The following is a 26,429-nucleotide window of genomic DNA, read 5'->3' as shown; positions in this document are numbered from 1 at the left end:
ATTGCGATAACCACGGCAGCTGTGATAACCGTGGCTCTACCATAATATTATTATTTTTATCATTTACTTTGTTAGTTGTTTGTGATATAGGTACCTAATACCTATTATACTGTCGACTGTAATTTTAACTAAATATTATACTGTAATGTCGTCAACTACAATGTACGTTATTTTTTTCTATTATTTCGTCGTGAATTACGACGGTAAATGCAGTCGTGCCCGACCACTGACTGAGTAATGACTGATTCTATTTGTCATTATCCTTGCTCATCGCTGTCGTCTTAACAGGCACCTATCATTAATAAAAACGATCGCAATCATCTTTTCGGGTCGAACAAAGTTCGAAAAAAGTTATTAACTGTCTTCGAATGACGATGACGACTGCTGAACCGTGTGAAAGGTCCGGCGAAGTGGCCGCCGCTTGATCGCAGAACCATGACGGCGGCGTCGAACCATGGACCGCGCCGGACAACCACCGCCGCTCAGCGCCTCCAATATAACGCTGTCGGTGGACAGTTCCAAGGGACGTTTGGTGGTCGAACGGATGGACTCCATCAGGAACCTGTTCGGGTGTGAGCTGCAGATCGTCAACGGTGGTGGCGGGACATCCACGGCGGCGGTGGTTTTTGTCGTCACCAGGCTGGACGAATACAAGGCGCCGGACGATCGTTTGATCGATCGACTAAAGGTAGATAATGTCATGCTATAAATAATTCTACTTACATGGTCGTCGATCTTTCGCTATTTTAAAATTAAAAAAAAAAAAATCGTACCTAGTCTCACTTCGACCGAGTTTTACTAACCGATTAGTTTACGAATTTTGTTCTTAACTTTAAAGCCTGTATAAGTATATTAAGAGATTTTGACGGTCAGCTAGCTGCAGTTGTGTAATAGGTAGACGAAACGAAAACGCATTATGCTATTCGCTCGATTCGCATTGAAGCCAGTCCCCGCCACATTTAGTCACTTGCACAGTTGCACTGCTAGTTGATTACATACTGGCTAATACAGCTGCATATTAGTTTAGTACCATAACATCGTATAAAAATGTGGCATTGTAATTTGTAATTTATTTAAGACATGTTACAGGTTTAGTGCCTTAGTAATAATGGGGAATCTGAGTGCTGAATACTTCTCGCAACCCCACTTTTATTTATTTTTTTTGATGATGAGAATTAAATATCGAAAACTAAATTGTTTTTTTTTCTTATCAATTTTTAAATAATATTCATCTCATACAATATCGTACTTATACATAATATGTATATATCTAAAGCAAAATACAGATATGATATATTATATTTAACTTTCAGTTTCTTCCCATGTCTTTCTCTTATATCGTCATTTTTCTATGATAGGTAGCTAAGCACCTACCTATATCATACTATCATCGATATCCAGAGCCTAGAGAGATAGAGGATAAGCGTTCTAAAATAATTAGTCCGAAAAAGCTAAGTATAAAGTAGTTCTGTTGTTACGACATTATTATTATTAATTTATATAAAATTTCCTACTCAATTAACTATAATTGTTTTTGCTTGAAATAAAGTATTAAGTTTATTAAGTATATTATTTTATACTTTGAAAATATTTTCGTTTACTAATAATGTATTAATATGATTTACATAAATAATACATTCATATAATATAAACAAATCATAATGCATTATACAATGTAAATAAAATATTGATCTCCGTTACCTAGTCTTGATTACACACATTACGTATACGTATATAATACGTTACAGTAAATATTATCACGTACATGTGTAGGTATTTAATGCTTATATTTCTACCTACTAACACATTAATTAGTAGCTGCTGGTATGCATAATATTTAATATTTGTCGTCGAAAAACGATGGGATGTATGCACAAAATAAATATTGGATAACCGTAGCCCTAGGTACCTAGAATATATTGTGATGTGAAGTGATGTTATAATATTATTATACTACCATCATAGTCTACGTCTACCGACGATGTTTAATTAATAAATAAATTATTATTGACTATTGTTATATATTGTGTCGTGCACCGCAACGTCCGTTTAATTTTTGTATGTGCTCGTAGGGATGCGTAACGAAATCCACTCGCTGATCAGACATAATATATAATATTGTAATGTACATATTCGATTAATTATCACGCTTGTTTTGTGCACTGGTACCTAGAAATCAATATTTCACCAAATCCTGTTACACACAAAAGCACAATAGAGACATAGGTCTGCCATTCATATTCATGTATAAAAACATTATGCCGCAACGTTGTACACATATTATAAGCACGTGAAAGGCGCCCAAGTACATCCTGTTCGTGTGTGTGTGTGTGATTTACTTTCCCTTTCGATAATGGCCTAAATCGTTATTTAGAATCCATCTGTGCGTCAAGAACGTCCGTAATTGGATTGGTGCCTATATAACCTATAACCTACACGGATTTGGTGTTTTTTCGATTTTTTTTTTTATCCCCGATCGTCACTTACGATTTTCTAAACATACGTTCAGTAAATTATAGTTTTTAACAAATGTAGTTTATAGCATGCTATAGTTGGTACCTAGATTATTTCTGCGTAATATATAGCGTATTTTTTCTTCGACTAAGCGCGTTGGTTTTCATTATTTTCAATTCAAATCAAATTAAATGGTGCGTGACTGCTTCCTCAGAGTTGGTTTCCCTATATTCCCTTTATTCTCACAAAAAGTAATGGAACTTGTAATAAAATTAGATCAAGTTTGATTAGAATTGCCTATACTTTATATATTGCTTAGTGTTTAGCAAACATTTAGACCTATAAATAATTATATAAAAACCTAATATTTTTCAACAGTTTTAGTGCACAATATTTCGTATTCGTTTTATTATAAACTATAGCGATCCTCTTAAATTTCTTATACGTGGTTATTTTCCTGTATACCTATTTTTTAAAGCCTTGAAAAAAAACCAGTACATTCACCTATGTATATTATATATAGTTAAACTACATAATTTCAATTATTTTTAGCGTTTACCAAGGTGATGTATTTTTCTTTTTGTACAAATATAAATAATTGATACTATATATATTATATGTATACCGATTTATTTTTAATTACTTCGGTACAATATAATATTCAACTGATTTTCGAAATCACTATTTTATAATGTGTATATTGCAAACAATCCAAAGTAAATTAGTCTTGTTCAAATATTAATCAAATTTAAATAAATCTTTACTTCTTCTTCTTTAGCTTTTTACTGGTCTTTCAGACACATTGCCGCAACAACATACCATCTCTATTATCTATTCTTCCCTATCCTTTCAATATTTCCTGCATACTTTACTCCCAATAATCTCGACCTTCCTTTATTCTGTCTGCCCATATTTGTCTAGGACGTCTTCTGGATTTATTTCTGTTAGATTTACACACTATTTTGTTTGTTCAATTAGTCGTTCTGATACATATCCATATCCATACATGCCCAATCTAACTTATTCACGCAGGTACTTTTCAAAGTTCCAAAAATGCTAGGTTCGTTTTATTGATTTTCTAAATGTTGTTTATTCCGTATTTCATACTTTTAATTTATGTTTCTTTTTGGACCGAATATTTTCTTCAGTATCTTCTCAAATACTTGTAACTTTATTTTATCAGCTCAAATTAGCTGTAGTTAAATTATTATTATTATGCTTGCTATCTTTATAAATTTTATAAATTGTTTTGAAATATTCGAGTTTTATTATAATTTCAACTGCTCATTGGTCCATTAGCTAGGATACTAAATGTGAATAAGTGATCAATTTATATAATATCTTGAACTCTGAAAGTGTTTATTAACTTGGGTGTCGTTTAGACAGGTATTCTGTTGACAGGATATTTAAGTGTATCGTATACCTATAAATATAAATATATATGCATCATATCGTCACCTTTATTACATATTCTATTTAGAGATATACACTTTTTGAATTTTTGATCACTTTGGTAATGTGGAATTATTTATTATTTACTATACGAAATATTTTGATTTGATGGTATATTATGTGGCCGCGTTCAGTTGTTTTCTAGTTAGGTTCTTTCAGAGAACAAATCTGTTTTAATAAGAATATTAAAATTTATCCAAATAGAAAAACGTATCACTGCAGGTTTTGCAATCATATTTTCAGCTAGTTTCCTGTTAGATACAATTATTGACACTCCTTTTAGATTAATCGTAATATGCGTATTTACAACTTAAAATTGTATTGATATACTCTATCAGATACTTATTCTATAATATGTATTAGAATTGAAATGTAAATTATTGTAGTCCAACATCGGTTCCTCTGAATGATTTTCAATTATGTTAAAAATATTTATTTAGGAAGGTACATACTTAATAAATCGGTTTCTTTTTTTGGTATAACAGAAGGCATAGTGGGCGTTTTTTCAATGCTCGCTTTCCAAACTCGACGATTAATTTTTTGCTGCATAAAAATTATGCTTCAATTGTCTTATTGTACTTATTTATACATAATACACATCAATAGTTAGATAAATTAAAAATCATTGTGGTTTCTATGAGACAATATATTTTTTTACTGTAATATTTTATACTGCTACTGGTAAAATCAAATTCTAAATAATAAAATGTCTTATCATTAATTAAGAAATCATACTGTTAAAATATATAATAGGTATACATAATGACATAATGTTAATTTATCAACAATTTCTACGATAATTTCAAGTAAAACAAACCGTATTAATTTCCATGCTGAAATAATATTTTATATTGTATAGTGCATACAACCATTGGTACACATCAGAGTACATGTTTAAAAAAATTGTTTATTATAAAATATATAAGTTTCTAAAATCTATTAATTCGTTGTTTGATACGATTTTTAATAAATAACTTTAAGTACTTATTAAATTCAGTAGGTACTAATGATTCCTACATTGTTAACATAGGTTTTGCTTCAGAATCGAAATAATAAGTACTAGGGATAACGTACTATGTGTATATTGTGTATACAGCAAAAACATTGTAAGTCATTGGGTTTTAACCAGTTATTAGTCAGATACTTACATACTTTAAGTACCTATATTCTAGATATGACGTACGTATGAAATTTAAAATATGAATCTGTTATCGGATGTCATATTGTCACGGACCAATATATTTAGAAGGTCATATTCTATACTTGGCTTTACTTGATGAACACTTTAGACACTTTCTCTGAGGATTAAAATCAACTTCTTTGATGCAATTTATTGTTATAATAGCATGAAAAAAACTATTGGGCCGTGCAAAACGTTATTATTATAATATGGGTTGAAAGCGAAATAGAAACGTTCTCACAATTTTGTAAAAGTATCATAATGTACTCTATGTAGTAATAATTTTGATTTTAAATACATAAATTATCTACAGCCTCGTCTACAGTTTATTTGTATTGTAATTTATAATTATTTTTATCGTCGAATAAAGTACCTACCTATTTTTAACTTGAATTGACTTATAAGTATCCGCGTGTGTATAATTAATTGGTCAATTAACATTACAAAACAAAGCAGGACCGATTAAATATATATATTTTTTTTAATTAAAAATACTACAGACCATGGTAATCCGCGGGTAATTCCAAATACATGGGTTTTTAACATCTAAAATATATGTAAGTGATAGGTATAGGTGATAGGTGATAGGGGATAGGTATATGTATAGGAAGATGTTGAAATATTGTTTTGCACTAAATGTAAAAAGTATCAGTGATGGATTTAATGGGGGCAGAGGGGCCTGGGCCCACCCCCTTGGCCCATCAGATGTGTAAGAATATAATTGTGGCGTAAAACTTATAATCACGATTCACGAAAAATTCAGGTTTCTGATTTTGTTTTGATACCTAATATTTAATTATATTATACTTTATATTTATAAGTCAACCGTGAAAGCTGTTATGATGTAACGTCTTATCTTGTACTGATGTAAAAAAATATTCCTCCCCCCCCCAAAAAAAAAAAAAAATAAACAAAATCCTAGGTCCGCCACTGTAAAGTATAGTTGCATAATTTGTTTGATAAGGATGAATATATTTAAAACTTTAAGTTTGTTTACCTAGGTAGGAAGTAAATTTTAATTTTACAATAATTGTTCGTATTTTCGTGCTATATCTTCATGGCCAAGGACGTCCATATTTGGGGGGGGGCAAGGGAGGGGCATGACCCCCCTGGAAAATGTTGAAAAATTGTTAACAGTGATCAGAATCTATTTATTTAAATATAATTTAAAAATTTGATTTAATATATTATGAAAATCTGTAATTTGTTTATGAAAAATCGGTTTATTTGGATTTTAGTTAGAGAATGAATATGTAGAACAAGTAATAAATGTATTTGGTGTTAAAAAAAGAAATTACAATTTTTATTCGTAAATTAATATTTTAACAAATGTAATTAATGTTTTAAGTGTCCAAGTTATATTATTAATTAAATAAAAATTTCAATAAATTAATTTTATGGTTAATTGGATAAATAATAATAATTTTCTGATCTTTCAGTTTGATATATATAATGTAAAATTGTAAACCCCTTCCTACCTCGTGGTCATTCCTTTTTATAAATAGATAGAAAAATTAAAATGTTGTCCCCCCCTTGAGAATTTTACTATGGGCGCCCTTGTGTATGGCTGTATGTAAAGTGTACATTCCAATAGTGTAATATTAGGGATATGCCCTTATTATTTTATTATAACTCAAACCGCGTCTACCATAGGTCTTATAGTTACAGTTTATATTTTAAAATTCACAAAGTGAAGAATGTAACGTGGTCGTATAACATTTTTGGAGTGAAGTTGAGAAATTAATCGATAAATTTTTTTAATTAAAAAAGTGAATTTCATAGAATTATTTCTTTTTTATATTATATAATACACATTTATGGGAGTATTTTAAAAAAGGGAGGTTTAGGAGTGTGATAGCATATATTTAAACACCTGATAGTGGGTATCGTGTAATCCTGCAAAAATTTCGTAATGTACTAATGTATAATTTTAATAGATTTATGCAGTGGATGTAATTAATTATGAGTATATTTTATTGTGCGCGGGGTTATTAAGTTTTAATTATTTAGAGATTTTAGCTTTTCTTTTAGCCATATACTACACAGTTTTTAACTGTTGAACTGTTTTTGTCCCAGTTTCAGCATGGCAGTTGAACTGAGAAGCAATTTCTTCCCAGGTTTGATGTGTTTTCCTTACATTTACAGAATTAGTCTGAAATGAATAAATGTAATATATATATAGTATAATTGTATAGTACATCAGGAAAATATGTAAAATACATACCTTAATGTTTTCAATGATATTTTTATAGGGACTTTTTATTAGTGCATTTAACATTTTTTTTTCATTGTCTGAGAAGTTTTTTGTCCTTGTGCGCTTTTCACTTTGCGTAGGTAGCCATTATAAATTATAGATTAATAAATAATATCAACGAATATTTAAAATAATAAATATGATCACGGTTTATTCATAGGATTATGAATTATGATTATATGTTTATTATAATTTATATAATATGTTTATTTGGTATCAATAAGTTAATATTATTTTCGTTATCTCTAATTATAACATAAAATGTGGTTTAATTTATTTGATAGCCACAACTACCAATAAAATTAACTTTTCTTTATGAAATACCTCAATAATGTTATCAATCAGTAAAATTTAACAGAATGATTAAGTTACAAGACCAGTAACAAGTTTACAGACTGATCTTTATGCAACCCACCCTAAGTGTGTACAATAGAGACAGATAAACTACACGATCGTATCCATCATGGACATTGATAACATAAACTATAATTAAAATATAAAAAATGTATGATAGTATGTAAAACCGCAGTGTATCATAAAAACAAGGTATAGATATATAACGTGACTTACATTTATTGTTACAGACGATAGTGATAAACAATTTATTCTATTTTTCTCTCGAGTGACAAAGAAAATATAGAATAAGAAATGAGTGTTTAGAGAAAGTGTAGAAGATGTTACGATTATATATTAAAATGGAGAATAAACTACCTATAGCTTAGCTGCTAGAGTCTCGGATATTGAAAGGAGCGACCGTGAGGTGGAAAATATTGGTGGGCTGCTGTAATCGAAAAATATGAACGTTATTATAGTTGTGTAACATCAAAAATATGTAACGTGCAGAGCTGCAGATATACTTATATATTAGGTACCTATTTAGTTTTATCGAAACCCCGTCGGGAAGATTTAAAACTTTTATGCTTACAGTAAAATATAAAGGTATTAAATTGGGGATTAACAAACTTTTAAAATTCATAATAGGTATTTTAGGTCATGTACAATAATTATAAAGTTTGTAAATACAATAATATAATATATGAATCTAACGTCGTAAAAAATGTTTGGTTTTAAACTTATTCATTTAAGAACAAACTGTTATATAAATAATAATCAATACAATATGTAATGATTTTTTATACTAAATATCATTTAACTTTTATTGCTAATCGTATTTTATCGTAAATGGCAAAATAATGTATGTATTGAGTATTTAACGTATGAACGATAACCATTTTCAATTATAAACAAAAATATCAACATTTTATTGAGCTAATTAATATTTTTAAGAATTTTATCATATCTTTAAAGAAGTTATTTTCTAACATTATTCTTACCTAAATAATTTCATATGTAGAACTATTTTGTTACTCTCGTTATCAGGTCCCCACATTATATTTTTGCCCTGGTAATTGGTTTAGAACTAAATTCGGGCCCTCAATATTTTTCTAATATATATTAAAGTAATTATTTGCATGAACGACGGACTCTTTATAAGTTCGGGTATCTGTACAATAGGTCCTTATGACCTCCCCCCTTGAAGAGGCCCGGCTCGTTATTCAGATTCCTGAATAAGATTTTTATAAATAACTCCCCTCCTCCGCTCCGTTTGAAATTAATTTTATACGACATCGATTTAAACACAGAGTCAGTAAGTATTTACTAAAGATGTTATGATGTATTGTAGTAATTTATTATTTACATAATATAAAACATAATATTATACCTATTGCAATTTACAGTATTACTCTAATTTTTGTACATGTCGACTCAACCATCATAATGTATTTTTATAAATGCGATGGCCCATATTGTTTTTGAAAATCAACAATACTGGTTAAATCTTAAAATAGCATTACGAGTTTCATAATATTTACAAATGATCAGTAGTTGTATTCATTTGGCGATAGTATTCTTGAGGAATTTGGATTTATTGATTCTATGTCGATGTTGCGATGTATTCTCGACACGGAGGAAAAACTGTTTTTAAATTGTAAACAATATTTATTTAATTAAATACCGCCAATGTCGACACTCCACATTGAACATTGAACGTAGATTAACTTATCGCGTATTATATTGTATAGATGTATAGTGTAGACTATATAATGTTATCCTGCAGTGATTATAAAGTTTCTGTGACGTTTAATTTATACGATCATGTTATAGCCCATACGATATACAATGGTCGTGGAAAAAGTCGTAAACATAATATGGTAAGTACCTACACAGCGCTACGAATAAAACTATTTACAATCATATATAACACGAGTAACACTCGCGCGCTTATACACACACACTCGTGATTTATACACCGGATTGTGTACTTAAGACTTAACTGTATAAATATCACCCGGATGCAATATAATATATTATATATAGTGCTGTACCTACTACCTGTACGACTTGTGTCGCATCTGCTGCAATATTTGCATGTACATTGCGAATATCGTGCGCACGTGATGTTGCTGCTGTAGGTATAGTCTTAAAATATATGCACTATATCGGGAAAAATAAAGATTCCGTTTGGTCCTCCAAACAAACGTAAAATTCGTGTGAATCCACTTTAAATATTGCTGGTTTATAGTATATATACGTATATACAGTGGGTATAAAGAGACATAGACGTACCTACTCTCTCCTCGGGCATTTTTCTTGGCAAAAATAGTTTCAATTTAATCATCTAATTTTTAATATAACATCATGTGAGAAAAATAACTCATTAATAATTTTAAAATTGGCGAAAAGGTGAAAAATGGCCCATCTTGCCTCCTTTTTGATCGCTTTTGGTTGGGTACTTGTTTATCCAGTTGTTGCAACTAGGGAGGGCTTAGCCTCCTGACTCAGTATCGAATTTATTAAGTTTGAAGTTCCATATTATTTTCACAATAATTCTCTCTTAAATAATTATATTTTCCTATTTTATCGGAAAAATCAGCAATTTATATATTTAATAAATGTGCACCTATATTAGCAACACATTGTTTTAATATTTCTCAGTAAAATAAAAAACAATTAATGATTATAGTGTAGGCTGTTGAAAAAATAATTAAACTTTACGTCGTGACTGTTGATAGCGAATTCGTTAATTACATCGTCGTCATATAGTTAATGCTCTTTGTCATCTCTATACTCATATATATGTTTATGATTGCCAATGAATTTAAACTTTCTTCCTCGATAATAGATCTTAAATATGATTTTATTAGAGAAAGAACGCTCAGTGTTTTTCTGATTCGTAACTTGTATATGAATGCAGAAGCTATCTTTGAGTTATACATCAGTATTCAATATATAACTATTCAAAAAATTTCTTTTTAAAAATAACCCAAATTTCTTGTTTATGGTTACTTTAGGTATTATCAAAATATTAAATGACTTAAGTTAATGAATTTAATGACAGCGATTGCATAATCGTGGTATTGATGGAAAATGTGTAGTTGAATCATGTACGAACACATTTTAAAGTTCAGAGAATTTCAAGTGTACCTACAATATTTTATTTTGCAAATTTAAAAACTTTTTTATTTGATATCAATTTATAATTAATGATATAAAATGTTGTCTATTAACCTTAGTGACGATGATGTGCTGATGTGCACAATGTGTGCGCATAGTATTTGTTTGACAGTGTACTTGCGCAAATAAACATTACCTATATACGCGGAGGACTGTTCCGTGTGTCAAATTGTTAATTGTAATTAGTTAAGTTTCGTGAAATGTAAAATTATTGATCAAGACTATTATTGGTATTTTCTAAATACTCAATAGGGATATAATATATCCTGAAATTAATAAATCGTATATTATATGTATTTAATATTTACCCATAAATATAAATTATATTATGGAGCTTTATATCAGTGGCTCATTATTTTGCAGATGAATTTATATTTTGTAAAAACAATAACCATTTTTTTTCATGCAAATATCAAAACTTGAGAGTATACTCATATATTGCGAATATGGAGTATAATACGACCCTATGGGAATCCACTGTTTATAATATAATAAATTTCAATGTGTAAGTACAACTTTTAGTATTAAGGGGTTCGCACAATTTTAGCACCCCCGTAATATTTTAAGTTTATATAGTTGCGTTTTCACGAACTCTGCATACATACATTGTGGCTCGACTGACCAGTTATTGTAGGTCCTCCTCAAAATTTGTCTCGAACAACTGTAGTTCTGGGTATGTCTAGTAACTCACGCAAATTGAACGAATTCCAATTTTTGTGCATAAGTGAAAATAGAGTGTATTAATTTACAGTTTAAAAAAAAAAAAAAAAATTGTAGCTCCAGATCCAGGTGCGACGTGCCTCTTCTGCTGCAGATAATATAGACCTTTTTATCTAAGATAATATAGTTTAGGTAGGCCGTTTTGGTGACTTCGGTCTTCGAGTAATGAGTACACATTACACAATAATATATATGTTAAAAAAATATAATACTTCAGTAACCTATGACATGACCCCGCGCACGCCCTCCAAAACGTCGACGACGGTGGCGTTCGGGTCCGTTAACCCTTTTTTCACTTTACGCATACCTGTTGCACATCGCACGCCGCCGACACGCGCCCGCTCGCACGCACACGCACGCGTATGTTTGTAATAATATTCCGCGCCCGCGCGCGCGTGTGTGAGTGTAAGTGCGCTCGCCGCCGCCGCTGCACGCTCGTAACCGCCCGTGACGGTGGGCGGCCGCAGCAGACCTTCACTCCCGGAAGCGAGCGAGTGAGCGCGCGACGGCGGTGGCAACGACGACGGCGACGGCGACGTCGACGACGATTCGGGTCAGTGTCGTGTTGTTTCTCCCGGATCCGCCGCGCGGCGGCAGTCCCCACGACACGGAGCTCATCCGGATCCGCCACCGCGCGCCGCCGCCGCATCAGTACACGATCGGCCGTCGCGCAGCGCAGCAGTCTCTCGCGTCGCGCACCGTCACATAACAACAGCCTATCGCACGTTACAACGTTAATTTTCCGACTAGAAACTATGACTTTTACTGGCGTACTTCGGGTAAGTCTTTCCATCCCTTTGTGTACCCTGTGCAGGACTTATTTTCCTGTACCTGTAGCCTCCAGTACTCTGCTTCCGTTTTATGTATTTTCTTTTTGTTTATATTTCGCCGCAAACCGGATGCGCCGGTCGCAGCCACCTGTTCGTCCGTTTGTTGCTTCTTATTTTTTGTATCTCTTGCGCAGCATTTTTGCTTACTTTCGTCTCACCTGTAGCTATATCGCAGGAAATTTTACCGGCAATTCTCATTATCAAACATTATAGCACACTATCGACATTCATTAAATACTTGGCAGTTATAGAAATAAATATAATGTATTATATATTATATACTATTAGCAATACATAAACCATAATAGTTTTTTCGATAAAATAATTATCTAGTTAAATCAAATAGTTATGGGATTTCTCGTATATATCTTAAAAGGTAATTTCTCACTATATGTATACATGGGCTGTATAGTACATAATATTATAATATTTGTCCAGCCCGAACGCATGACTTTTTACTCGTATTAATATGTAGATATGTAGGAAACTCTTTTACGATTTGACTTTTTTACGACTTAATACACATTATAGAAGCCGTGGCAGTTTCTTAGGTCAAGATCTCCACCCAGCTAAATGCCGATATATTTTCACGTTACTTATGTCCGCTTTAGTTCTGCAATATACATATATATATATATTACGTAATTTTGTGTTCCGTACAGGTATTATTTTTAATCGAATACAATATTGACACAACAATAATATAATATAGAAATAGCCATTAAATAAAATACTTCCTATTATATCAGTGAACTGTTACTATATATATACTTACCGGAACGTTTTCGTTTGGACAGTGTTATGTGGACTCGTTGGACGAACTGCAGCTGCAGACACTGGACGAGTGCAGCAACGACGATTCCAGCTACGACTCGGATTTTGGAGGCGACGACGATGCCAGCAGTGGTCCACACTTTGGAGGCCATCACGACGACGTCAGCCGTACCACGTCAGACACGCTTGGTGCCGAGTACGCGGAATACGTTAGCGCGGCCGCGTACAAGTCGAGAGTGGACTTTGCACTCAAGCTTGGCTACACCGAACGTCTGGTGCAGACGGCGATCAGCAAGCTGGGCCCCGAACCCACGCAGGATCAACTGTTAGCCGTAAGCTTCTAGGCGATAATATGATTATTAAATTTATTAAGATCTCCGTCGAAAACTCATTCAAAATAATATACATATAATATAAATCCTGGCGTGATGGTAAATCAGTCGTATGTATTGCCTTGTCGCACGTGCATGTGATGTTGGTATTTTAGTTTCAATAGCGTAGGTAATTCTCTCAATTCCCCTTGACGCGGTCACTAACTGATAATTTAGGGTCACCAACGCCAAAAATAACCTTATGCGCATCACAGGAACAATATTTTTGGGTGTTGCAGCAAAAAAAGAATTTTGGATTTAGGGTTATTTATTTTATCTTCTATAGTGTATGCAAATTTCTTAGAGCCACCCTTGGTGCGGTCACAAATATATAAGATAACTGTATGCTCATTGTGCACTAGAACAATATTTGTGGATGTTACAAAAAAAGAAGAATTTTCGATTTAAGGTATTTTAGTTCCTATTGTATAGGCAAATCACTTGACGCCCCTTTGGCACGGTCACTAACTGATAATTTAGGGTCACAAATACAACAAATAACCTTATATGCTCATTGTTTACGAGACAAATAATTGTAGGTATTGTCAAAAAATTAAGAATTTTTAGATCGAGAGTCATCATTTTAAAAATCTTGAGTCACATTTCTCGAGTTTTTGCCATATTTAATAGACTTAATTTAATTGACTCGGCGTGGTGTACTGTGTAGTACCTAAAAGATTGCTGCAGAGATCCCATAGGCGTGTTCACGGATTTTACCTGTCAAGCACAAGCATGATCTGCGAAATTTGATCTAAATTTGAAAGTTAAAATTCGGGGCTCATATCCCAATACCCTTACATGATTTTTGATTGGGGGTATAGTTCCCCCTTGGATATGCTACCGTTGTTCATGATGACCTGCAGCGAATGCGATCTATACACGGCTATGAGAGACCCTGCTGTAGTGTCCCTCCTTGTTATGTATATGGGCTGAAGTTTTTCGTATGTTTATATATAATACTTCAACGTTGTTGTGCTGCAGGAACTGATCAAGCTCGGCGCGCAATGCGGTCACAAGTTGCACTGCGAGTCCGACGGCGAAGAAGCGCAGTCGAATAACACCAACGACCCGTTGCTTAGTCCTCAACCGCCCAAACTCCGACACATCGTCATCGACGGTAGCAACGTCGCCATGAGGTATGTGTTAGATCGTGATAATATTCCTGTCGATCGTTGTCACTCATGCAATAACTTTTTGTTTTTGTTTTCTGTCCTGCTTCCTCTATAGCCACGGGAACAAAGAGATGTTCTCGTGTCGAGGCATCAAAATCTGCGTCGATTGGTTTCGGATGAGGGGTCACACGGACATCACGGTGTTTGTACCGAAGTGGCGAAAAGAAGCTTCGAGGCCGGACAACAGGAGGATCATTGGTAAGTGGTCGACTACAGTTGAAGCGTCCCTGTAACCAATAATATTATACTATGTAGGAATAGCCCGTTGTACATTGCAGATGGTTTAGAGACGTTGGGTTACTTTATGATTAAATATTTAAATAACTAAAATAGATAGTATTGTTATATGTTATTAAAAATGGGTAGATATAGGTATTAGTTATAGTAGAAAAAATTTGGCGAATAATTGTTCTATTGATCTTTAGTGCATCAGACTACGGTGCTTAAATTGCTCAATAATATACGAATTTATCGCGCCGATCCTATAATGAGCTGGACAGTGTGCAGTGTCGTTAATTTATACTTTATAATTTCCGAGGTTTTATAACACGTCACATTGTCACCTATATAGACACATTTCACATATTATACAGTGTCATATCGGTCTCCGGCCATTATAGTGCGGTCGTTCGTCAATACTATAATAGTTAATGCGAGGTACATTATTGTTAAGTAATTAAAAATTAATAATATGTAAGTAACTATTCCTTTAGTAGTTTATTCTTGTTATAATTCGATTTAATTAGTTGGGACCTTAGCATAATATTTCGTTTAATATATTTTTTAAGGGAGAGACGGTTATGTCTGAAAAAACGGAGTCCAATACAATAGTTGTTTAGGGACTATAATATTGAATGCGCATAAAATTTAATTACTTTTTTTTTCGTTCGTTCAGACCAAGATATCCTGACGGAATTGGAGCGGGCCAGGATGTTGGTCTTCACACCTTCCAGAGAAATCGGTGGCAAGCGTATGGTGTGCTACGACGATCGGTACATTCTGCGCTTGGCCTCGGAACTCGATGGCGTCGTCGTGTCGAACGACAATTACCGAGATCTGGCCAACGAGAGTCCGGCGTTCCGTTCAGTCGTGCAAAACAACATCCTAATGTACTCATTCGTCAACGACAGGTAATAAGCGTATAATAAATGATGACGACAACGCGTCGTTTCGATAAACGTGTTGAATTTAAACGGTTGGTCGTTTGTTGTCGCCCAGGTTCATGCCGCCGGACGATCCGCTTGGCCGTTCGGGTCCTACCCTCGACGTGTTCCTCCGGAGCAAAGCGCCAGGCGTCGGTCTGACCGCCGTCAGCACGGAGACGTGCCCGTACGGCAAAAAGTGCACGTACGGTAACAAGTGCAAGTTCAGTCACCCCGAGCGCGGCCTGCAGCCCGTCAAGTCCGTCACCGAGCGACTGATGGAACACGCGCAACGGCAGGGTTCAGCCGGCCGACAGATCAAGGGCAAGTCCGTCAGCCTGCCGCTGCAGCAGTCCGGCTGCAACAACCAGCAGAAGAAGCCGCTGACCAGAACCATGTCCAACGTCCCGCCGGCGACCACCCACCACAATCACTCCAACCACCCGCACTGGGTGGGTGGCGGTGCGTGGACGACGACTCCTCCGCCGCCGCCACCGCTGTCTAGTTCGAACAACTACAGGGGCCAGTCCGCCGAGTCGTCCGAGCCCGAAGACTGCAGCAACTTGCACCACAAGTTGCAGCGGCAGCTCACGCTGAACCCGACCTACGACCCGCGACTGGTTCACCTGCGGCAGAGCCAGCACTGCAACGTGACGCGGATAGCGTCCGCGCCGCCCGTGCCCATGCCGCGGCCGCAGCCGTCGATGAACTTGCCGCCGCACACGGTGGTGGCCGCCAGCTGTTCGGACCCGCAGATATTCCCCGGTTACCACGAGGCCAGGCAAAAGCTGTACTACCATCTGTCGTCGATATTCCCCGAGGAACAGGTGTCGGCGGCCATGCAGTACTACCCGAACGAGACCAACCCCCAGAAGATCTGTGCGGCCATACTGAACATGTTCTCGAAGACGTGATGTGTCCATGTCGTGCTCTGCGCGGGGACACCTACCGTGGTCCGTTCTCAAGTGATTTTGTCCGACAATATAATATTATATTAGCTTATCGACAAGACGGCGACACTCGATACAATGTATCTGATTATTTGTGTGGATTTATTCTTAAAATCATGTATGATATTTGTATAGACTATTATGTTAATTTTGTACATTGTGCTTATTTTAAGTCGATATTTTTCTATGTTTTTGTTAACCTGTGTCAAACGTGTATGACAAATCGCGGTATTAATAATAATAAGATATTTTATTTTTTATTATCTATCTTTTTATATACCTGGTATTTCGATTCACACGATAATTTCTGTACCGTTGGTCTCATATGGTGATTATCTACGAGCTTCCATCGCTTAACAGTGTAGACTTTTTATGTAAATGAGTAATTTTCTTCACGGCCCTAATGTAAAATGTTTGTATCTCATACTCTGATGGATGAAGATAGGGGTTAGTCGTAGACGTGCAGCCATTTAAGCTTACATTTCTTAATAATATGAATAAAGCATAGATAATTTGTAAGAACAGAACTCCACGAAAGAGAAATCATCTCAAAACTATAATATAAATAAATGTGTTTTTACTCTAAAAGTTCAATGTATTCAGTGACAAATTACGCATCTATAAGCATACTGTTTATAAGTTACAACAAACGAAATTTGTCAAAAATTTCTGATTATGGTCATCATGATAATTTTGATATTGATATTGTGAAAATGTTACTTAAATTGTTATTATTTATGTTAAATTAAAACTTTAAAAAATAATGAATATATATACCTAAATACAAAAAAAAAAAAACTTAAGCAACTAAGTAATGACAAAAATAAAATAAATCAGTCAATATATTGAATATTAATTATATATGAAAAATATTTATTTAGTTAAAAAAATAGTAATCATTAGGTACTACAGTTCAATTATTTAGAAACTTTGAAATGAATAATTTGAATAATTATCAAGTTACCTTTACAATAAATTGATAAGAATATTAATGGAATATTTTTAACCTTTTTATTTTTTTATTATGTTAATAAATGTCCAGAATGATAGATATAGGCAGTTATCCAATCTTTAACTAATTTGATTTGTTCTACCAAACATTCATGTTTCTACATTGAGCTACAATTCCATATATTAAGATAAAGTCAGTATTACATTAGCTGTCTCTTTTAGACATTCAATAAGTAAAAGCAGTAGCATATTTATAAAGAGAAATATGAAAATATTTTAACTTTCATGACTTAAAAGTTAAAAAAAAATATTTCAGTTTTCAAATGTATGATAATGTAAAATGCACAGGTTCCTGTGGATATCTAACATGTATGTCATTAAATAAAATCAATCATATGGTTTCAATTGGTCATTTTGTTACTAAACTGTTCAAAGTAGGTTACTATAATAACATACAATTTACCAGGTTCTAGTTTTTTGATATCAAAAACATTTAAAAAAATCTTTATAATATAAATATTAAATGTATAAACTTTACAAATAAAATATTGAATAAAAGCTACTTAAGGACGTTTAAAATATATTTTAATGTTATTAGGTGTTATGCTCATTAGTTTTGAGTACAAAATAAGTAATACTGTGGTTTTGCGGTTAGCACTCAGTTAGCTATAACAAGCACACAAAAAATAAACACTACAAATATTGTGTTTACTAGAAAAGGAGTGCCTTTCCACAACAAACATCTTCAGTATGTCTTTAAAATGCTATCTGGTTTTTATTGCAGTAATATTTTCTTTACAAAGGTGAAAAGTTTATTAAAAAACAACTATAATATATTTTCAAAATTGTTATTTCCTCAATAATATTTATATTAATTCTGTTTATTTAACATGAACTTTTTTGTAGCTTGATGAACATCAGGCCTATGTAATTGGTAAAGAAGTCTGTCTTGAATTTTTTTCACTGCCGCTACAGTCAAAATGAGAGTTTCATATTTCAGCATGCTGTATACGTTCAAACCTAAAATAATAATTAAAGTATATTGATTTGAGGTAAAGAAATTTTAAATTTTATTTTTAAACGATTACCATAAACTGGCATCAGATTCATGTGTTTGATTTGGTTCAATGCTAAACTGATATTCCTTGGCATTGTATCGGTACTAAAAAAAAATGAATTTGTACATAATTCTTTAAATCTCAAATAAAAATTATCAATTATTATAGTTACTCGTCTATAAATAGAACTGAAGGTCCCCATAGTCTTGAATCAACTAAATCATTGATGTATCCAGGATCGTCTGTAGGTAAATCCAAATTTTTTACTACGTGTAAATCGTCCTAAATAAAAATGTCTGGTAATGTCATGTGCAAACTAATTTAACAATATAAAATATATATACTTGAATTAGCTTGACAGATAGTGTTGATGTAAGTCCGTATACTCTTTTGTAGAATGGAAGCATATAAAAATGAGTTGTATGAGAGCGTGGTCCATGTATAACAGATCCACCTCTAAACAGTGGAGAACGTCTAGTACCATGCCGTGCGCGTCCTTGACCCTTTTGTGGCCAAGGTTTTTTACTGCTCATGTTTACCTCGGCTGTAACTTTGGTATTGGCGTAACTCTGTAGTGATAAAAAATGGTTATTAGACTTGTATAGTGAAAAATAACTGAGGAATAAAAGAAAATAACTTACAACATATTTATATTTTTTTTGCCACACAACATTTTCATGTATTATATCAATTCTGGGTCTCGATCCAAACACTTGGGGATGCAAATCTATGATTGTAGATGGATTTTCCTTTATAGTATCCAAATTAGACACCCATGCCTGGCGTAGTTGTGTGTATCCGCCGTATACCAATGGCGGCTCTTCAACTTCATCTAAGAATTTTTAATTATTGTTTAAATTTTGTTACATTTCAAAAACAAGCAATTTAAACTATTGCAGACTTACTGAACTCGGAATTTTCAATTGCCACGGTAGACAACCGACATGCCGCTGTGAACGTCGACGGGAGAGCGCGAATTTGTTTTGCCAAACAATTTAACAACATTTTAAGATTTTTATTTTATAAACTGTACAAATATAATGTTGACTTAAATAATATTATAATGCAAAATTCATTTAACAAGATTAATTTTAATTTTTAAGCATAATATTGTTGAATACCTTATAGGCTATAATTGCCTTATGATGTTATCACTGTTATCACTTGTAAATTTTCCCAAATCTAAATACTGTTATCTATGCTATGACCATGGTAGATCTTATCATTGTCAGTGCGGCAGTTTGTTTTCAAATGGTATGTTCGTTTTCCGAGGGAAAATTTAATTTAAAAACACTCGGTTACAATAATAATATAAAATATTAACAAATCCGTAATAACATCATTTTCACGTCTGATAAACAAAGTTGGAATAAAATTAAACTTATTGTTCGAAAATCATTCCGTTGTGAAGAATCGTAACTATTATACTCGTCGAATCGATATTAAAACATTTCAACATTTAATTTATTTCTAATTGTATGTATTTTTCTTTCAATAAACTTTCGAACAATTTATTGAATAGTTTATGTTTGTGATTTCTGTAGATTGAAAAAAAAAATCTATAGTACCAATTGTTAAAAATAAAATGATTTGTTTAAATGAAATGTCATAATGACGTGTAACAATAAAATTAAGACACACAGCTCACAATCAAGCATATCATTACAGAATGCCGCAAATTTGAAAGAGAAAAACGGGAAGCAAGAGTACCATCCATTCTCGCCGAAGCCAGCCAACATTCAAAACACGATATCATTTATAATCAATTCTAATTTAATCAACCTTCTGTAAAATAATTTGTACATTAATATTAAGCAATTACTTCCCAATGTAACCCCATACATTTGTAGTAGCCAATGGCCCTAGATGCCGAGGCTTTTATTAATAACAAAAAATATAAAAAAATAAAATAATATAATATAAGTAATAATATAGTAAATAATGTATTACTTAATAACAATAATTTTGATTACATCACGGTGTTTACAAAGAAATAATACACAAAAAAGCAAATAAGTATTCAAATTTAATGAGTTTTTTTAAATTATACCTACCTATAGCTCAAATTTAGCGAATTTTGAGTTTACAATACAAGTGGGCTCATAAAAATGTCTTTCAAAAATCGATCAATCTGAAAATGATATTTAAAATAGTGATTGCCATTGGAATAAAATGAATTTTTGTTGTGAATGCGCAAAATACATAAGTTAAAAAAAATTTAAACTATAGAAATTTATAATTGATTATAGTCTAGTTTAATGTCCCGCAAATAGAATTGAAAGATATATTAACTGGGTAATGAGTAATGTTGGCCAACGATATTATATTTTTAATAATCGATATCGTATTTATTTTTCCGATATTGTATCGTGATTTAAATTTGTTATATACGCAAAAATCAAGGGATAATATGTTTTTGAATTACAATGAAATGACTAGCATTGTTATTTTCCGTTGAAATATCTAATTCCGTACACATTTGAACTTTAAAATATGTTTATAAACCATGTAATGTCAGCCGACCTCGCGTCCACACTTTATTATATTTACCTTCATCAATTATTTACATACATTTTAAATTTTGATTATTATAAGTTCAAAGTTCAAATTTTTTTTGTTATTAAAAAAAACCGTTTTACTGCTAAAAAGCTAAATATCAGTAGACCGCAATCCGAAAGTTTGTATAATAAGCACTTACTACAATAAATAAATTTGAAACAGTTTTAATTAATCATACTTCGGGATGCGGAACACTTAGATGTGCCGTTTTCCCGCCGTAGCTTTATCTCTATTAAAAAAGTCTAAAACCCAATATCGGATTAGCTCAATGATCCGTACACGCTAACAATGTCTCCTCTGATTATTTAGAAAATTTGTATACAGAGAAGTAAAATAACTATAAAAATTATCCAGTGAAATTAACACTAATACACAATAAATAATTAATATCATGGACTATCGAAAAAAACATCAACGTCCTCTATTACAATCTCCCTCGCTGAAACAACTACAAATATTCTCCTCTTCACCAAATCGTAATGCCATATTCATTTCGCTGTAACTACATCAGTATATTATAATTATTATTTAAAGAACTTGTACCTACCTTTTAAGACGTTAATATTAAGACTTTAAAGTGATGATTATAATAATTAATTTGCTGCAATAGCGTTTTAAACGGAATAATTCTACAACCACAATGAACCACTATTACACTATTAACTATGAGGAAAGTGTAGATAGATCGCTATATTACTTATACTTGAGAGGACGCCACACCCGCATGTGTTGTCTCCGTCTTACAAACGTATAACATAGCAAAATCTGTTGAGCGCGGGACAACTTTTCTCCCTCAATATTTATAATAGAATTTTCAAAATTTCACAACGCATAGTTGTTAAGAACTTTATCTGTGTCATAGCGTCGTTATTTTTTTGATAGCACAAACCAATAATTTTAAGTAATTTAATGAAAAATTAAAAATAAATGTACTTTCTTAAACTTATAACTTTAATTATATTTATGTTATCAAAAAAAATTATGACGCTATGACACTGATGAAGTTCTTACCTATGCGTTGTGGAATTTTGGTAATTCTACTATAAATACAAAGGGAGTAAAGTTGTCCCGCGCTTCACAGATTTTTCTATGTTATACGTTTGTAAGACGGAGACAACACATGCGGGTGTGGCGTCCTCTTAAGTACTTGCTCGATGCGTATCGCGCCATACTCCCGCCACGAACCGAACGACGTTGGTTTGGATGTGATGGTGTATACGGATGAGGAGAGGACGCAAGCGCTGGGGCGACTAGGCGAGTGGGGCCGTATCAATACCGCAACGACCGGAATACAATATTATTTTGTTGTTGTGTCCCCTTAATGAAAACATATTTTATTATAACAAAATGATTATCGCAGGGACGACATATAATAATATCGTACAACATATTATTAATTATAGGTATAATAATATTATTGTGTATCGTTTCGTTTTCAAATTACCTGAAACTTATACAAGTCACCCGTTTATGACACAACTCCTACAACTCAAACTATGTTGGCTGTTCCCCATATTATACAATTTTTTTTTAAGTACTCAATGTGGAAGTACATACAAATTATTTAAAAAGTATAATATCTTTTATGTTGATAATATTTGTTAACGTGATTCTACAAAATGTAGAATGGAAATCTACAATATTTATCAATGTGTTATATAATTCAATTATTTTGTAAATCTGAAACAGGTGGTGTGGACGAGACACCGAAAAATCATCTAATTTTAAAAATTCAGCCACATCATTAAATATTTTTAACCAAATATCATCAATACCTACGAAAACAATATGTATGAATCAAGTTCTTATACAGTTATTTATATACAATTATTATAATTATGAATTAATGACAACATTTTTTTTAGTACATAGAACATTTATAATAATTAATAATTAATTATAAATTATAATACGAAAGACTTCACAAAGTTCAACACTTCACTACAAAATCGGCCGAAGGTCCGCCAATCTAAGACTCAAACCTTGGCTACCTCAGAATATCCTACTAGAACTCAATGAAAATACCTCAACCTCAGATTCTGATCTAGATTAATAAGCTAACAAAAATTTAAAAATATTGTAGTGAATATAAATACTGTTGTAAACAATTACATCATCAATTATAATTATAATTATTATAAATTGTAAAGCATTGTAAAAATACTTGGTTTATTGACACAATTAAATTAATAAATAAATAAAAAATAATTAACAAATAATAATAATATACACTGCATATAGGTACTGCAGTATATCAATACTTCAATACCAACTACCAAGTACCTACGAGTCACGAGTGTACAACGTTTCTCTGGTCATCTGCAAGACTCGTGCTTCTGGGAATAGTGGATGACCTGTGACGTCCGATGGGGCCATATGACGTCGTGACTCTGTTCTCGCCTCGACTCTGGATTCTGATCGTATAATAGTTACACTGTCAATAACGATTAAAATTGATTAAAGTGCAACAATTGGAACGACAGTTCCGCTGAATAAATAATAGTATCTATTTAATTTATTTTTCCACAATAGAAACACATGCTTATTTTTTATTTTTTTGTACCTATATACCTAGAGTGTTGTGTCATTTATCCATAGGTTATATTATATTATGTATATTAAATATTATAATATAAAAAATGATATGAATACCAGAATGCATATAACACGATATATCACAATAGTATATTATATGCATTAGGACTCTTTACAATATACAAGACCTGCGGACTTACAACTTTTTCAAGTAAAAAATAAAATGAAAATACCTACGTTAATTTTATACAGCGCGAAAGTAAGTATATCTGTTTTTATTTAAAGATAGTTGTTAGCTTTTCAAGAAGCGTATGTAGATGTGTAAATTTAAATATACATTAAAATTAATAGTTTATTAACTCTAAAAATAAATAGTTTGTTTTATTGGCAAACGTCCGTTTAATTGTGTCCTTGTATTTTTCAGTTTTAAGCTTTTAATAATATATTAATATGTATTAAAGTAAACAATATTTACGGGTTTTTGAAAAAATTTTGTTGATAACATATCAAAGGTTATTTTATTCTAAATCTGTACCCACAATTAACATTTTTAGTGCTTCAGTGGTCAGCGTGTTACTCGAAGCCTAACATATTATATCATAATAATATATAAGTATTTAATATATGTTTTAGTTTATACGATAATATTGATATTAATGATATTCAAATCATATAGAAATGCTAGTAATATTTTATCTTGTCCACATAAAAATAAAATATAAATAAAATATAATATACATAACATAGCTGATAGATCGTTGGTACATGGAATATTGGAATTTGGTATACTTATTTTTACAGTTGTAAAAATAAATAAATTTAATTTATAACTTTACTAAATATCCAAATGCTTAATATTTAATAGCAACATGAATATTTTTAATATAATATATATACAAAACAATTTAAATAAAACATTTTAATTATATGTTTTTTTCAATAATTTTATATTGTAATACACAATAAAAACAAATATGACTTTATACAGGCCAGTCAAAAATTACAGAAACTGTAGTTAGAAATTATTATTGCTTACAAAAACTATCAAATTACAAAAAAAAAAAAATATATTTATATATATTAACAAAATTAACATTTTTTGTACCGCTTATTTTATGTAAATGGTAATAAATAAGAACAAAAAAATTAAAATAAATACAATATTTATAGTTAAAAAAAAAAATGTATAATTCATACACTATAAAATAAAATAACGGTGAATAGTGATTCAATTAAAATTAATAAAGCATTTTTAAAGTAAAAATTAAAAATGTGATTATCTAAGTAGTAACGAAAAATCTGTGCGAACAGTATATATGTAACAAAATTTCATCTCAGAGGTATTAGTGAAAACAAAATTCTGTATGTTCGAACTCAATAAAATAATAATTATACAATAATTTTTAAAAATTAAAAAAATAGGTATTTAAAGTCATAAAATAATTTTTATGCAACATTTAAAAACATTATTACGATGTAGTACAAAAAATCAAAACAATGCGACATATAAATACGTGTAACACATCTCACACCGCTTTTCCCGAAATCCGATCAAAATAGGTACAAGCACCAAATTTTAGCGTTAGGAAATGAGTTCGGGGTATTATCGAGTTGAAAAACGAGTCTCTAAGTTTAATATTTATAACGAGATAAAAAATATTATAATGTCTAAAATGACACAGCCATATTTATGTTTTTATAAAACGATTAATAATTAAAAATGTTAATCGCTCACAGCCATCAACGGTTTAGGTATTCACTTTGGTTTTCGGATGAAACGCAACACTAGATAACCTAACAATCTGAACACGATAAGGAAGCCGAACAGTATCGCAGTGTTCAGCCATAATGGGAACGATGCACCTTGCGCGTTTACAATGTCCAGAGCTGGTATAAAAGTCGAGTTTTCACACACCGCATACTTGGATTGTTTTGCACACCTGTACGAACAACATACAAAATTATTATAAAACTTGACAAAGGTTAGGTACGTATATTATAATATGTAATAATAAAATGGGTACTACAATATTGCCTGCAGGTGTAGTGCATATAGTATGATATTATGCACATGGTATAGGTATATACAGTGGCGCCCAAAGGGTATTAAAGCTGGCCTTGTGTAATATTATTTTCCTTATCAACTAACCGCCCACCTATAGTGGCCCCTCGCACAATGATAGTTATTATTTTATTTTATTTAATTAGATAAAAATTATGCACGCAGCTGAATTATAAAATATGCTAAACTTCAGATACCTCGAATACAATCTACTTACGTTAAATTTGTATATTTAAATTATCAATAAACAATGTACATTTAGGTAATTCAAGAATGCCCAGCGTTCCACTCACTTACTCAAAACTACGAGCTTCATTATTGTATAAACAAGATTTGGCTACGTATACCTACTCTTATACAAAATTTTGATTTTTGTTTTTAAATTGTATGTTATTTGTTAGAGAATCATTGCCATATAAGTTATAAGTGGCAAGATCTTTTAGTTAACT

General features: G+C 32.0%; 3 protein-coding genes across 6 annotated transcripts in view; 1 reads left to right on the top strand and 2 right to left on the bottom strand.

Moving 5' to 3' along the window:
• Positions 1-15: 15 nt before the first annotated feature.
• Positions 16-17,075, top strand: LOC107164496 (endoribonuclease ZC3H12A-like). 2 transcript variants are annotated; one of them, XM_015512345.2, is made up of 6 exons: positions 16-688; positions 13,204-13,512; positions 14,533-14,687; positions 14,779-14,921; positions 15,619-15,853; positions 15,942-17,075. In XM_015512345.2, the coding sequence occupies exons 1-6, from the start codon at positions 455-457 to the stop codon at positions 16,777-16,779; spliced, it is 1,914 nt and encodes a 637-aa protein (XP_015367831.1). In that variant the 5' UTR covers positions 16-454; the 3' UTR covers positions 16,780-17,075. The 2 variants fall into 2 exon arrangements, with proteins under 2 accessions (XP_015367831.1, XP_015367832.1); XM_015512346.2 differs by lacking the exon at positions 16-688 and adding an exon at positions 12,159-12,355.
• Positions 17,076-18,517: 1,442 nt separating this feature from the next.
• Positions 18,518-19,963, bottom strand: mRpL4 (mitochondrial ribosomal protein L4). The gene is made up of 6 exons (XM_015512328.2): positions 19,730-19,963; positions 19,466-19,656; positions 19,169-19,393; positions 18,997-19,106; positions 18,855-18,928; positions 18,518-18,786 (listed from the first exon to the last, which is right to left on the bottom strand). Exons 1-6 carry the CDS (start codon positions 19,827-19,829, stop codon positions 18,638-18,640), a joined length of 849 nt encoding a protein of 282 aa, XP_015367814.1. The 5' UTR covers positions 19,830-19,963; the 3' UTR covers positions 18,518-18,637.
• A 4,795-nt stretch (positions 19,964-24,758) lies between these two features.
• The window catches only part of E23 (ABC transporter G family member E23), a 91,996-nt gene continuing 90,325 nt past the window's right edge, over positions 24,759-26,429 (bottom strand). For all 3 annotated transcript variants that reach the window (XM_089222920.1, XM_015512351.2, XM_015512352.2), the window contains exon 14: positions 24,759-25,858. In XM_089222920.1, the coding sequence (XP_089079046.1) occupies positions 25,675-25,858 (184 nt within the window). In that variant the 3' untranslated portion in view covers positions 24,759-25,674. The remainder of the gene's footprint in view (positions 25,859-26,429) is intronic.

This window comes from Diuraphis noxia, unplaced genomic scaffold, assembly GCF_037042655.1.
Source record: "Diuraphis noxia isolate RWA-SAM2 unplaced genomic scaffold, SU_Dnox_SAM2 contig0003, whole genome shotgun sequence".
Taxonomy (NCBI): Eukaryota; Metazoa; Arthropoda; class Insecta; order Hemiptera; family Aphididae; genus Diuraphis; species Diuraphis noxia.
The sequence above is the reverse complement of the archived record's forward strand: the minus strand, read 5'-3'. Positions and strand labels throughout refer to the sequence as shown.